The sequence below is a fragment of the Callospermophilus lateralis genome, chromosome 2 (assembly GCF_048772815.1).
Source record: "Callospermophilus lateralis isolate mCalLat2 chromosome 2, mCalLat2.hap1, whole genome shotgun sequence".
Taxonomy (NCBI): domain Eukaryota; kingdom Metazoa; phylum Chordata; class Mammalia; order Rodentia; family Sciuridae; genus Callospermophilus; species Callospermophilus lateralis.
In genome coordinates, this window is record NC_135306.1 from 200,456,003 (window position 1) to 200,469,822 (window position 13,820).

A 13,820-nucleotide genomic window follows, 5' to 3' on the forward strand; every position below is an offset into this window, starting at 1 on the left:
GGGTTCAAACCTGGACTTCCAATTCCAGAGCCCACACTTAACCATGGCACAGCTCTTCCAGAAGGTTGTGGAGGGACTAAAAACTGTGACCCGGAAGCCAGATGGCTTCAAATCCCAGCTCCCTACTTACAAGATGGCCTAGGCCAGGGCACTTCTGAGTGTGTTCTCTCATCTACAGAACAGAGCTGACACCACCTGCTGGCCTGGTTGTCCTGGGACAGAGAAGCTGCGTCCTGGTTCCAGGTAATCACAGACTGATGAAACTACACCGCCCCCAGGTGACCTCCTTGGTTAGTGCTCCAAGTTCAAGCACAGCAATGCAGATGCCCCTTGCTTTCAACAGCAGAGACACGGGGTTTGAGCATACAAAGACTACTCACGTGCCCCTAGGACACAGGAAGTACTGACTATGCCACCTAATGCTTCCTTTAATGCCTAGAATTCTGAATGCTCTTGGATACAAAACAGAGAGCTTGTTACGGCTCACTGGACAATATGGGCTCAGAAAAGGCGAGCCTTTTAGGACCCACCAACCCACAACAGGGAGCCACCTCCAAGGCAGCTGAGCCAAGTGAGATGTGTGACAGGGGGTGACAGCTCTCCATTCCATTTAGTTGAAACTGCTAATAGTCTGCCAACCCCCTGCTTTTATCAAAGAGGGAGGGAGACAGGCTGGGCTTTAGACTGAGCCCCCAGGAGTGACTGTCTCAATCTGCCAGTTAACAGCTGTGGGACATGAAGTTGAGACAGCAACAAATACAGGGTCCCATCCTTAAGATCAAATCGAGTTTAGAGACTTGCATAAATACCTTCATGGTAACATGTTTAGTTATGCTGGAGACTGAGCCAGACCTCAGAGAGAGGTCACTCACCTGGCAGGGTGGGAACAGGCACTAGAGGTGTCCTGGAGGACAGCCCATCTTTGGGAGGGAAGACTCCCTCAGGGAGAAGAAACTATACAGTAGCAGCAGCAGTAATATAAAACATAGTATTTATTATGTGCCGCATGTTCCGAGGACTCACATTCAGTCAGTCCATGTGATGGCCCCACCTTATGAAGAAACCCAAAAAAGTAGTCTGTCTGCCTAAAGTTAATCTACAGCCTAAGTGCCAGAGCTGTATTTAAACCAGGGAGTCTGGTTCCAGTCTGCTGCCTTCTACCCTGTACTGCGAAGGAAGAAGCACAAAGGCCTCTGTGGTGTGCTGGGAATAAGAAACCGCTGAGGGCGGCTGAACAGCCCAGCCAGTTGTTTAAGGGTTAAATGTGGAGAATGAATTGGACATTACCCAGGGACATATATGATGACACAGCTTGTGTGACTCTACATCAGGTACAACCACAATGAGAAGTTAGACTCCAGTTATGTATGATGTGTCAAAATAACTAATTAGCACAAGTACAAAAAAAAATTCAATGTGGGGCAGGGGCCTAGCTCAGTGCAAGAGTGCTTGCTTAGCATGCACAAGACCCTAGGTTCCACCCCCAGGACTACAAAACAAAATGTATGTGCATGCAGTGTCCAGAAAGCAGCTTGTTTGAGTGGACAGACAGCTGTAGGGCGGGTGATAGATATATCAGTATCTTGTGTCACAAACATCAAGTTCTCAAGAGGCCAAGAGAATGGCAACACACCCCCTCTCTTCTAGGACAGCTGTGATGGAGGATGGCATTACAGTCCCTTAGAGATGTATTCTAGGCTTCCTCTCTCTATGCATGGACATACCACAGGCTTCAGAATCTTAGGGTGAACACAGTGCCCCCCAACCTGGGGATTACCAAGAACCTCTGTCCTCCAGAGCCTCCTTACTTTTCCTGGAAACTAAAGCAGACCCTAAGAATGCACATTAATACCTAACACCAGAAATCATCCAATGGCTTTAGTGCTGTGCTAGTTTTGGGGTCCAGCTTAGCTCCAGGTGTCCCCAGGCCAAGCCCTGGCCCCTTCCCTGTCTCCAACCTGCTCCATTACCTCTGGGCTCTCAGAGCCTGAATGTTAGGGTCATGACTGGAGAAGGCAAGACCAAACAGTCGAAAGGCTTAGCTGGCCAAATACTAAAAAAAAATTTGGTTAAAAAATTAAAATAGTTTCTTTACTCCAAGATTCTCCAGAGCTTTCAGTATATACTAAGTGTTCTGGCCCCTCCAGGCAGACATGGATGCAGGACAAGCGGAACTTGCTTGGGATCTGGTGAAACGACAATTTGGGCAACCTCCAGGGAACACCCCGTTACTTGGCTCCCCCTCCAGCACAATCCTTTTGTCCATCATCATTGGCTCCCTCACATTCTCTCCCCCACTCTAAGCAAGTTTCCAGCCCCAACACTCCATCAGGATGGCCCTCTCCAGGGACCAGGTGCCCACTCCCTCAGTCACCACACTCCAACAGTGGCCTCCTTCCTGTTCCTCTGAGCCTTTCCAGCCTCAGACCCTTCCTTCCCTCACCTACAACTCTCCTTCCGGCTTCCTCCCCTGTGGCCTCTTGTGACCTCTGGATCTGAAGCAGCCACTGGACCCTACATTAATCCGCTCCATTGATGCTTCTCTTTTGATCCTTACTGCTCACTGCTCTCTTCCAGAAGCAGCTTTACAACTTTCCAACTGCCAGTCAGTAAAATCTCTTCCCACTCAAGCCAATGGGGACAGGTTTTCTATCACCTGCAACTAAACAAATCCTTCCTGAGATGCTCAGCCCCTCACCAGCAGCCTAAGGCTAGCCTCCCCTGGGTACCCCTCCCTTCTAGACTGCGGAAGCCAAGCCCAGGCACGTGCAGATAGGAGACTCAAGGCCAAGACCTGAAAAATGGCTGTAGAGTTTTTTATTTCTGCTATGCAGTGAAGAGTGCAGAGAAGAACGACGGGCTTCTTGGTAGCCAGGGCCGTGTGCTCCCCCCGCCCCTTGACCTTCCCAGCTGAGGGTGCTTCTGTTACAGACTGACACAAGGAGGTGGCTATGTTTATTGTTTTCTTTTTTTAATGAAACTAGATCACTGCTTACAAAAACCTGTGTGCTCCCTCAAGCCCATCCCCTTCACAGTGCCCTTGGCTCAGCCTCTCCCTGTCTCACAGGAACTGAGACAGTGGGGAGAACAGCCACCACCTCAAGGGGAGAGGCCCCAGGCTGCAACCCTGAGCCTTTATAGGGTGACAGCTCTTCCTCCTATGTCCATTCCTGTGGGGCTTAGAGGCACATGGATGAGGGTGGTCCATGCTGCCATGGCTCTCAGGCCACCACCCAGACCAGAGTGAAATGATGTGAATGTCCCACCGACAAATGCCCCCCTCCCCCCACCCTCTCACCCCAAATTCTACCCCACTACTGATATGAGGCCCAGCTTCTCAGAGAAGGTGTGGGGCCTACAGGCTGTAGAACTTGAGGCTCCTATCCATGCCAGTCGAAGCGATGAACTTGGCGTGGTGCCCAAAGGCCACCCCCGTGGTCAGGCCACTGTGTTCTGAGGAGAGAGACACAAGGCAGCTATGAAAAGGCTTTTCCTCCTTCAGGCCTCAACACCAGCCCCTAGTAACATTCTCCCAATATAATTTCATCGGGTCCTTATCACCTGGCTGGTACTACTGGTCTGCTTTTGGCAGCTGACGACACTCGGGGGCAGGCAGCTCTCATCTACTCACCACTTACTCCGTCCTCAGTACCTAGCATGAAGCAGGCACTGAGGACCTGTTTTTTGTTGGGATGAATGAATAAAGGAAGGCCAGCCGCCTTCTCACCTAAGCTTTCTGGGCAACTCACTGTGTTCAGTTTGCCGGTGTGTGTCTGACTCTAACTCGGGCAACTCATGGCCATCCACCCTAAAACCCAGCAGGAATTCACCTTCACGGTAATGAGTGACTTGTCCCTAGACTGAGGATCATGCCTGGCGTCCACCCGCTCTCCACTAAAACACCCGCCCTATGCTTCCAGCCTGCTTTCTTCCTAAGAGCTCCAAATGAAAACATGGGGCCTCAAGTCCTTTGCACAGACACTAAGCAACTCAGGAGAAAGTGAGGTGTGGTCCAGTATCTTGAATTCTTGCCCACTATCTGCTAATGAGGACAAGAATTTCACCAAAAAGATAGTGGCCGCTACCATTCAATCGGCACTTAAATGAGCACTGGGCACCCTGTTACCATGCATGCCACCTCCATGTCACCAGCTGGCACACTCTGTAAAGCAATGCCAATACCCCCATTCTTAAAAATGACTAAGTTAAGCTCTGAAAGAAAGTCTCAGGCCAGGGCCATCTGACCAGGAGGAGGTCGGAACTCCAGTGTGCACTGGCTCTGAACTTGCCACTAATGAGGACTTGTGAAATCACTCTAACCTGCCTTCCTAACTGACTGCTCATTCCATTATTGCAAAGACCAGATCTCTCTTACTCACTGTTCAAATCCTACAAGGACTAAGACACAACAGTGAACAACAGCAGCAAATCCTCACCATGTCCCAGTTGCTGTTCTAACCTGTGTCTGTATATTCTCATGTAAACCTCAACGATCCCACTTGAGTGTATGATTATCATTCCAATTTTTCCATGGCTCTAGGAAGTAACTTGCCCAAAGTCATGCAGCTGGGGAATGGGACAGTGAGTTTTAATGCTTACAGTCAAGTCCTTTCCCTGATAACAATGCTCTCCTGCCTCAGGGAGTGATTCAAAAGCTGCCTGGGCACATTCATGACAAACCCAGAGGTTCCCACCCCAGGGAGGCTTCCAACTTCCCTCTGGGCCTGGGTCTCAGAACCCCAGGGCCAGCCTGTACCTGTAAAGTGAAGAATTTCTGTCCATTGTTTACAGATGTAGATCTGGACATCTGTGCCCCCGAGCGCCAGGTAGGTGCCGCTCTGGTCAAAGATCAGAGACTTCACCTGCCAGAACCAGAAAAAATGATTATGCAAATGGAACGTAAACTATAGAGCAACCAGGGACAAACAGAAGCAGCTTAGTTTGATAATTAATAAATGAGGATGAGAAGCAACCAAGAGCACTGCGGAGGGGGGTGCACCTCAAAGTTGTTGTCAAGCTGCAACGTCTTGAAGTTCTTTAGCTTGCGCAAGTCCCACAACTTGACAGAGGAGTCATCGGCTGCTGTAGCCAGATAGTAACCATTCTCAGAGAAGGCGATGCTGGTGATGGGGCCCGAGTGGCCAGGGAAGTTGGCCACATTGGTGCGTTCCTACAGTTAGGGGTATTTTAAAATATGTCACCCACTGGACACAAGAGGAAGAAAATGAGGCCACTGAACTCTTACCTCTCAAACATCTTCCTCTGTCCTTTAGAGAAGGACAATCAGCAGGTAGAGCAGGTGCAAAGGGTCCCGCCCAGGGCTTCCATACCACAGGAATCACACCTTAGCCCAAAGCCAGTTATTTTCCCACCCCTAGGACATTCCCAGGGCCAATGCCATATGCACCCATTCAGCTCCCCAAACCCATACCCCAGATGGAGGCCTGCCATGTCCTACCTTCAAGTCCCAGATCTTGATCTGAGAGTCCATGGTTCCTGTTCCAAAAATGAGCCCATCTGGGTGGAACTGCGCACAGGTGAGAGCTATGAAGAAGGGGAAATGGACACATGGTCAGAGCACATGGGGGAGACCAAGAGCAGCAAGTCAGGCGCCTGTTCTCCACATTTCTAAAAGTGCCCAGCATAGTAAAGCCTGGCACTAGGCAGGTGTTAGTGGGAAGTGCTGTCTTTAGAAGAGCAAATGAGTGACTAAATAAACCCTAAGAATAAATGTTAAACAGCAAATAAGAAAGCCTGCTGCCTCTGAGGCAACTTACAGCAGCCAGAGGTCTCATCTGTCACCTTGGTGAGCACACGCCCTGTCTGGATGTCAGAGAAGGCCCAGTACTGAAAAGAGACAGAGAAGCCAATGAGAGATGGGTTCCCCAGGGTTTGGTGGTCCTTCAGGAGGAGAGACCCTGGTGCAGCAAGTGCTGGCAAAGCTAGCTCCTCCCAGCTGAGGAAGTATTCTTGGGGCTCTGGGTAACTGGCTGCAGTTAGCAAGATGCCCTCTCCGCCCAGGACATTCAAGCTCAGGGACCAGCACGCCTCTTCAGGGCACTGGCTGAGACCGCACCTGGTCATCAGAGGAGCTCAGGAGATAGTCACCAGTGGCGTGGAGGCTGAGGCCTGTCACAGCGCTTTCATGGGCCCGGACAACCTGCACACAAGAGGTGTTTGGGACAGACCAAATCCTGATGGTGGCATCCGGGGAAGCAGAAAATACCAGGTCCTGAAACGAAAGCCAAGAGGCAAAATGTCAGAGAGAGAGAGAGAGAGAGAGAGAGAGAGAGAGAGAGAGAGATATCTCATAACAATCTTGCCCGTGGACAAGACTGGCACAGCTACCAACAGTTGCTTCTCCTCTTGGCCCTGCCCTGCCTAAAACCATCTACCCAACAATGATGTGCCCGTGGACAAGACTGGCACAGCTACCAATAGTTGCTTCTCCTCTTGGCCCTGCCCTGCCTAAAACCATCTACCCAACAATGATGCTCCAGGGGGCCAACAGTTAACACTATGTAAAAGGCCAAACATCAGCCCTTTGGGAGGCCTCACCACCTAGTGGTAAGAAGGTTAACTGCAACAGAGAGGGATTCCCACTCCACTTTCCAGAGCCACTGAGGAATGGAATTTGTTTGATTTGCCCTTTTGCCCTGAGTGACTAATGGCTATTGGATCTGGAAAGGACTGCAAGGCCATGTTCCGGCGTAGCCCTCACTTTTGGATTGCAGGGCCAAGTTAATTCTCCAGCAGAAGGGGAGGATTTACACAATCTCTCTTAACAGATTAATTTGGTTTAGTTTAGGACATTAGAAGCCATAAGATAAAAACAAGTGCTGGGCTGGGGCTGTAGCTCAGTGGCAGAGCGCTTGCCTAGAATGTGTGAGGCACTGGGTTTGATCCTCAGCACCACATAAAAATAAACAAATAAAATAAAGGCATTCTGTCCATCTACAACTATTAAAAAAAAAAAGTGCCATCTTTTAACAACATACTTTCAAAAAAGATACACATATTAACACCAAGTAAGCAGGAAAACGTGTTTTCAACTTGAATTGTTTAGTTTTATAAATAATTTGCCACTCATCCACTCTCATGAGCGACCTTTATCCTCTAATCCAAAGGTTCTCAACTGTTTGAACCCACACCAATTTTAACAGTCAACAGGAAGCAGCATGGACACTGATCTGTCTTCCTCTGATACCTCCGAGTCAAGACTGTCCTGAGCTTTATTTTCCATAGTTTGTATTATGAGCATGTCATAAAAGAATTTTTCTTTTCCTAGTATAAAATATTTCAGTGAACGTGCTTTGTAAAACTGCATTCAAGCCCATGGCTTGAAGACCACTGCTTCAGCTAGTCCTACGCAGAGAACAATCCCCTACTCCACAGGCCCTCAATGCCCACTCTAATTCAGAGCCCCTCCTCAGCCCCACTTCACCAAGGAGATAGTGTGGGTGAGGGGGCCCCAAACCACTGAAAATAGCTCAAGAAAGAGGGACCAAGAATGGCCACGAGAACCCCTTACCTGGGAAGGGTGAAACACCACACTGGTGACCTTCTTGGTATGGCCTTTGAGGGTGGCCAGGATTTGCTCTGAACTCTTATCGAAAACAACAACGTTCTTATCCGCCCCACCTGAAAAAGACCCAACGACCAAAATTGAGTAAGGTTTATTCAGATCCCTTGGTCTAAGAAGGTATTTCTGTCCCCAGAGCCATGAACAGGACCAGGATCATGTATCTTCTCCTGCTGCTGCTCCCAGTTCCAGCCTGCTGGGCCAGGACCAGACTCACCAGTGAGGATCTTGTTGGTGTCAGAGGGGCAGAGGTCCAGGGCAAGAATCCCAGGAATGCTGGCACTGTGCAATCCCTTTACAAAAAAAGCCACATCAAATCTAGTCATAGCCAAATGGAGGCAAGCCACAAAGCCACACAGCTCGCCTATCCCCATCTCCAGTCATCCTCCCCAGCCAGCGGATCAAGAGTGACTCCTATTCCTTATCTGTTCAGCTTGGCCTTCTGCCTAGATGCCGACCTCTTAAACTGCATGACTAGGAAACCCAGATCTGGGCAGGAGAAGCAGCCCGGGCAACTCAGCAGCCAAGCAAGATACAGGGCCAGAGGTCTGAACAGCTTTCTACTCACTGGTCCCCATGTGGGCCCACCCAGAAACAGCAAATGGGGGGCCATCTCCAAGTTAGAAAGGCCTCAGCCACTCACCACATGGGAAGCCACCTGCCGGTATTTGCTGAGCTCTTCTGGTTTCACCAGCTCCTCAGGTACGGTTTTTCCTCTCTGAGAAAATGAAAAAGCCCAAGCAAAGCAGCTATAAGAGCAAGATTCAGACACCCCCTTCCCTAAGGAGTCAAGGGCCTCACGTCAGGCCAGCTCTCTCTCCTGGCTCCAGAAAAAGACTTACCTTCTTACGCTCCGTGGTTAGCACAGTGGCCTTGTCTTGCAGCTAGGGAAGACAAAGGGGAAGAGGCTCAATGTGAGATAAGTGACCTTGCCAGGACAAGGACATGCTGGATTTCAATCACAAGCATCACCAAGAAAGTGCCACCTGCCAGTTCTATGGGAAAGGCTAGCATGCTGATCTCTTTCACTTTCACTCCAAACTTATGAGGTAGGTGTCAATGACCTTATTTTACAGATGAGGAAACTGGGTCTAGAGAAGTGATGTCATTAGCCAAAGTCACAGAAGTGATAAATGGCAGAACAATGACATGTTACCAGGTCTTCACAGCTCCCAGATCAGGTCTGTGCCATGAAGATGAGAACTCAAGATACATGTTGACAAGCTGACCTACTGGGAAAAACACTAACTATCAAGCCCCACAAACAAGGACTGTGGGTGCAACAGAGCACTAGACTGGAATCAGGAGCCCAGCTGTGCATCTTATGAGCTGTGTCTTTGAATCTGAATCTCAGGATCTTCAAGTATAAATAAAGATAACCTTGTTCTGTTTCTCTCACGGGGAGGGTGGGAGGAAACATGGCACAAAGTGGTTTAATATCTACAAAGAATTGCAATAACAACAAGAGCTAAATTTTACACTTATCAGAAATTAAATCTTTTCTACCATAAGTCTCGAAGTAGGTACTATTATTCTCAAGTGAGAAGCCACGGAAATGAAACACAGAAAGAGTGGCTAAGTCAGCTAAGGTTATAAAGCTTGTAAGTGGCAGCATCAAAATACAAGCCCAGAGAAGTCATGCGTGGTGGTGCACACCTGTAAATCCAGCAGGTGTGGAAGCTGAGGCAAGACGATCACATGTTCAAGGCTAGCCTCAGTACCTTAGAGAAACCCCATCTCAAAATAAAAATTATAAAGGACCAAGGATGTAGCTCAATGGTCAAATGTTCCTGGGTTCAATTTCCAGCAAAAAAACAAAAACAAGCCCAGGCGATCTGGGCTCAGAGTCCCTGCTCTGCACTACCACACACCACTCCCACACGTGTGGGGTTTCATTCACACTGCACCCAAGGCAGATGGTGAAAGTGAGGGCCCATCAACATTCCCACCAAGAGAAAGCACAACTTACCTTCTGAATAATCTCAGGGGTCATTCCTACCAGCTCGCCCAAATCCATGGGCTCACCTGAACCCTGTAGAGAGGAAAGGTGAAGGTGAGAGAGGCACAGAGCACCAGACACCTGCAGAAGGAGGCTAAGTGGGCTGCCACAAAAAACGGGCAGCTGGTGAGGAAAAGGGGACACTCACCACAACACTTGGCTGTGAGCTTGGCACAGTCTGGGGCACAATGAGGCCAGCCTGTGGTTTCAGGGTAGCCAGAGCTGGGAGAAAAGATAAAGTTAGAAACAGAATAGTACAAAGCAGGACCAGCCTAGAGTGGGGCGTGGCAAGGGAGAGGCTGCACCTTCTCGGGCAGCAGTGACTTCCTTGGTGAGACGAGCAATGACACGGCAGGCAGCATCATGCTGGTACAGAGCATGGGACAACTCCTGGCGGGTTGTCTGCAGCTGCTGGCGCAGAGTGAAGCTGTGCAGCATGACCGCATCCTGGGAGAGGGAAATGCCACTGTGAGGGGTGGGAGGGAACAGGAGCATGCAGCAGTCACCCCAAGAAGAGAACCTCCTCCTATCCCACACAGACCAAAACAAGAGACCTAAGCAACATTCGGTGACCCTAAACATGCAGACAAACACGAGCTCCTGCCCCACACCAAACACTGGATAGAAGAAGGAGCCATCCCCACCTTCTCTAATTTACCAGCAAATCATAGATGTAATGTTGTCACCTCTCTAAAAGGGATTAATAGTGCTGCTGCTGCTTTGATCACCATCCTTGTGTGAGACAATAAGCTAGACAGTCCCCCAAAGCTGCACCCATTCACTCGGCCACTCATTCATATTTCACAGCACCTACATACCAGGTGCTGTTCTTAGTGTCGAAAGAAACAAGCCTCTGATGTTATATGGCTTATACTTTAATTTTATTCTACTCCTCACAAAATCTAGGCCCATTACTGTCCTACCATCTTGCTCCTCAAGAAAGAAAGACTGGGTGTAGCTCAATGACAGAGCACCCGCCTAGCATGCCTAAAGCCCTGGGAGAGATACCGCCATCCTTCCAATCCCCAAGTCCCACTCTAGTGATGCATACTTTCTAAGTTGGGAAGGCATTGATTCTCAACCAGAAACTCACCCACTCATCTTGTAAGGCTTTCAGAATGGCCGGGATGCTGGTGGCTGAGGGTGGCTTAGGACGGATTGGGTGAGCAACTGTCAAGAGAGGCAAAGCAGGTATGAAGAACCATAAGTGGGGGACTCTTCCCTTCCTTTACCTCTTTTCCCTTTAGCCATGAACAATTATCATCTTTTCCTCCGCCAGGCTGGCTCCCCAACCCTACTCTCTCCAGCTAAGCTAAGATGGCCCTGCACTAAGATGAGTCAGCAGGCACCTTTGATGTCGATGAGCTGCTCCTCTGAGAGAGGCTGGTTGTTGATTGGATCCGTACCATTTTCTGCAATGTACTTCTCAATGAGCCGCCGCTCGTACACATGATTAGAGACAGGGGACACACATGGGTGTTCTGGCACTTCATTGGAGACTGTAGAGAGAGGCGGGCAGTGAGCTTGGAGTGAAAGGAATGTTGGGCCTATGGGATTCATCATGTGCTATGATTCCTCACATGCTATTAGCCCCAATAAGACCCCCGCATCCACACCCTCAGCCAATGGGAAGCAATTTGCTAACCGTTCAGTTAGTCTCCTGACAGATTCAACAAATAATTATTGTACAACTACTAAGAGCCAGGTACCTAGGGAATAGTCAACAAGCTCTGCCCATCTCATTTTTCAACACAGATGGATAGGCACATGACATGAAGATACACACGAAGTCACTCAGATCTCTGCCACCCACCTCAGTTTAGAACCCTGACAGATTATCAAGGAAATCACAAAGTAATGCAACAAGAACTACAATAAGAGCAAGCATTTTCATGGTGTTTACTATATGCCAATCATGATTTTCAGCCCTTTCCATAGATTAGATTGTGACCCCCTTAAGGATAGTGATTACAGCTGGTTTCTGGCTTCCAGCACAATGCAGATGACCAGCAGACACTGAGTAAACATCTAAGCAGATGAGTGAATGAGTGCACAAGTGCTGGGGCTCAGAAAACAAGACCCCAAAGTACGGAGCTTCGGTATGCTGGTATTTTGGATTCAAGAAGATTAGAAGGCCTCAGACGCAGGCTCAGAACTAACATTTTGCTGCCCTTCTCAGGCTCTCCAGTCTCCAGCCTTTTCTTTTTCCTAGTAAATGCTAGGAGGGTCTTTCTCTGAACTTCCCTTAACCAGGGAAGACTGGATCACATGAGTAGAGGAGAACGAAGGCCTTCTCCATGCTCAATCACCTATTCTTTAGAGAGCTTTTATTACTTGAGTATTTTTACCTACATAGCAATATAATCTTTATTCATATAGTTCTCCTTCCCATCCTATAACTTGTGTCACCATCCCAAAGCCCCAAGCTCCTCTTCTTTTCTTGTAGTTCAGGGTGCTATATAAGCTTCACTTCTTGGAGTCTCATATTTTGTGGTACTCCGGTGCATATATAAATAAGTATGTAATTAAAAATGTTTTTTTAATCCTGTTAATCTGCCTACTGTCCAATTATCTCATAGAGTCAATCTATGAACCCTCCAGGGTAATGTTGCCTTATTTACAAAAGATGGTGCTGGGGAATATAAAAATGAGATTCCTCAAGACTGAAATAAAACAATCCATGTGAAAATACTTTGCAAACTGTAAATTCTTCAACACATGAGATTCCCTTTTCTGTTTATCATTTCCCTTCCCCTCTTGGATTAATGGAGATATTCTGATAATAGAGAAAGGGATGGGAAGCTAGCAAGGGAAAACAGCCGCATGCCACAATAAAACACCAGAGAGAAAAACAGCAAACAGTGTGAAAAAGGCTTGGATTCACGGTCAAAGAACCTACTCCAACACTCAGCTCCGCCACTTACTAGCTATGAATCCTTAGAAAAAATCCCCTCTTCCTGTCCTCCTTTGTAAAAACCTGGATCATTATGTCTCCCTTTGGGAATTCTTGTGAAGATAAAATGAGACCACAGACTTGGAAGTGTGTTGTAAACCAATACGCGTTTTAGAAACGTGCGCTGTTTTTATTAGTCATACTGCGTGAGGCTGGGAGCCAGACACCTGGCTCTGAGCCCTGTCTCTGTCTCTAGCTCGCTGTGGCGATCTTTGCAAACTGCAGAAGCTCGACTACCCGAGCGTGACCTCAGACAACACCCAGTGCAATGCCTTCAATTTTGCAGATGGGGAAACTGAGGTCCAGGTCCTTGACCCAGATCACAAAGCCAACCGTAGCCGGATTCTGGACAAGTCCTCGGGGTTCCTACACCGAGATCTGTTTCCCCTGCGACAGCTCCTTCTGTCCAGACTCTGTAAAACGAGGCGTTGGCCTCAAATAGTCCCTGCGACTACAAACCCGAGGAGCTACGTGAACTGCGCAGCACTGCGCAAATGCAGTCGGCAGTGAGTGGAGGACCACCCTGCTGACGGGCGGCCGCTCGGCCTCCAGGCTCCCATTACCGCCTCGGCCGCGACAGCTGCGCCGCAGCGGCCTGTTCTCACCAGCTCTCCGGCCTTCGGCGACACACGACCCCGCCACCGCCAATACTCACTAGAGCAGATCAGGGACATGGCGTCGCCACAGCGCTCCCAGTCGCCTCACACTGGGTTCTGGGACTAGTTCCTCAACTTCCGCGGACCACTTCCGGTTCCCCGCTGCTTCCGGGACGCTCTGCCGCAAGCAAGGAGCTACCCCACGAAGCGAGGCTCCCGTAGAGCTTCACGTGGGAATGTGGCCGGTGGCGCGCCTCAGCCCTCTGCACCTAACGGAAACTGCCCTTTCCCAGAATGCAACCGGACAGGAAAAAGCCCGCCTCCGAACGCCCGGTTATTTCCGAACTGACTCGGCTACTTTCGGAAAGCGCTCCCAGGGCACGAAGGAGGCGGGAAGGAGAGTGGAAACTACATTTCCCATAATGCAGTGGGAACGTAAAGCCAAAGCGATTCGCTAGTGCTTGTTTTAAGAGCCGTGCTGCACTGGGCCAGAACTCTTAGTCTTTCAAACTCCTAGTCTTTCAGACACCGGCCAGGAAATAGTTCTGGCCTTGCCTCTACTACCAGTTTGCTCCGCGAGCTCGGGCAAGTCATTGGCTTTACCTCCCGCGATGTTTGAAATATGATTTCTTATACATGCGTACACGCACAAACTCATGCAAGATTTTAAGCCCTAAAGTCCGATGTCAA

At 49.1% G+C, this 13,820-nt stretch overlaps 1 protein-coding gene across 1 annotated transcript; it reads right to left on the reverse strand.

Annotated features, from left to right (window-relative positions):
- Window positions 1-3,305: 3,305 nt before the first annotated feature.
- Prpf19 (pre-mRNA processing factor 19) lies at window positions 3,306-13,418 on the reverse strand. Its single transcript, XM_076844664.2, has 16 exons — window positions 13,190-13,418; window positions 10,931-11,080; window positions 10,675-10,751; window positions 9,887-10,028; window positions 9,730-9,803; window positions 9,552-9,614; window positions 8,425-8,466; window positions 8,226-8,300; window positions 7,800-7,875; window positions 7,532-7,641; window positions 6,077-6,232; window positions 5,778-5,847; window positions 5,459-5,544; window positions 5,000-5,170; window positions 4,757-4,862; window positions 3,306-3,453 (listed from the first exon to the last, which is right to left on the reverse strand). Exons 1-16 carry the CDS (start codon window positions 13,206-13,208, stop codon window positions 3,356-3,358), a joined length of 1,515 nt encoding a protein of 504 aa, XP_076700779.1. The 5' UTR covers window positions 13,209-13,418; the 3' UTR covers window positions 3,306-3,355.
- Window positions 13,419-13,820: the final 402 nt, after the last annotated feature.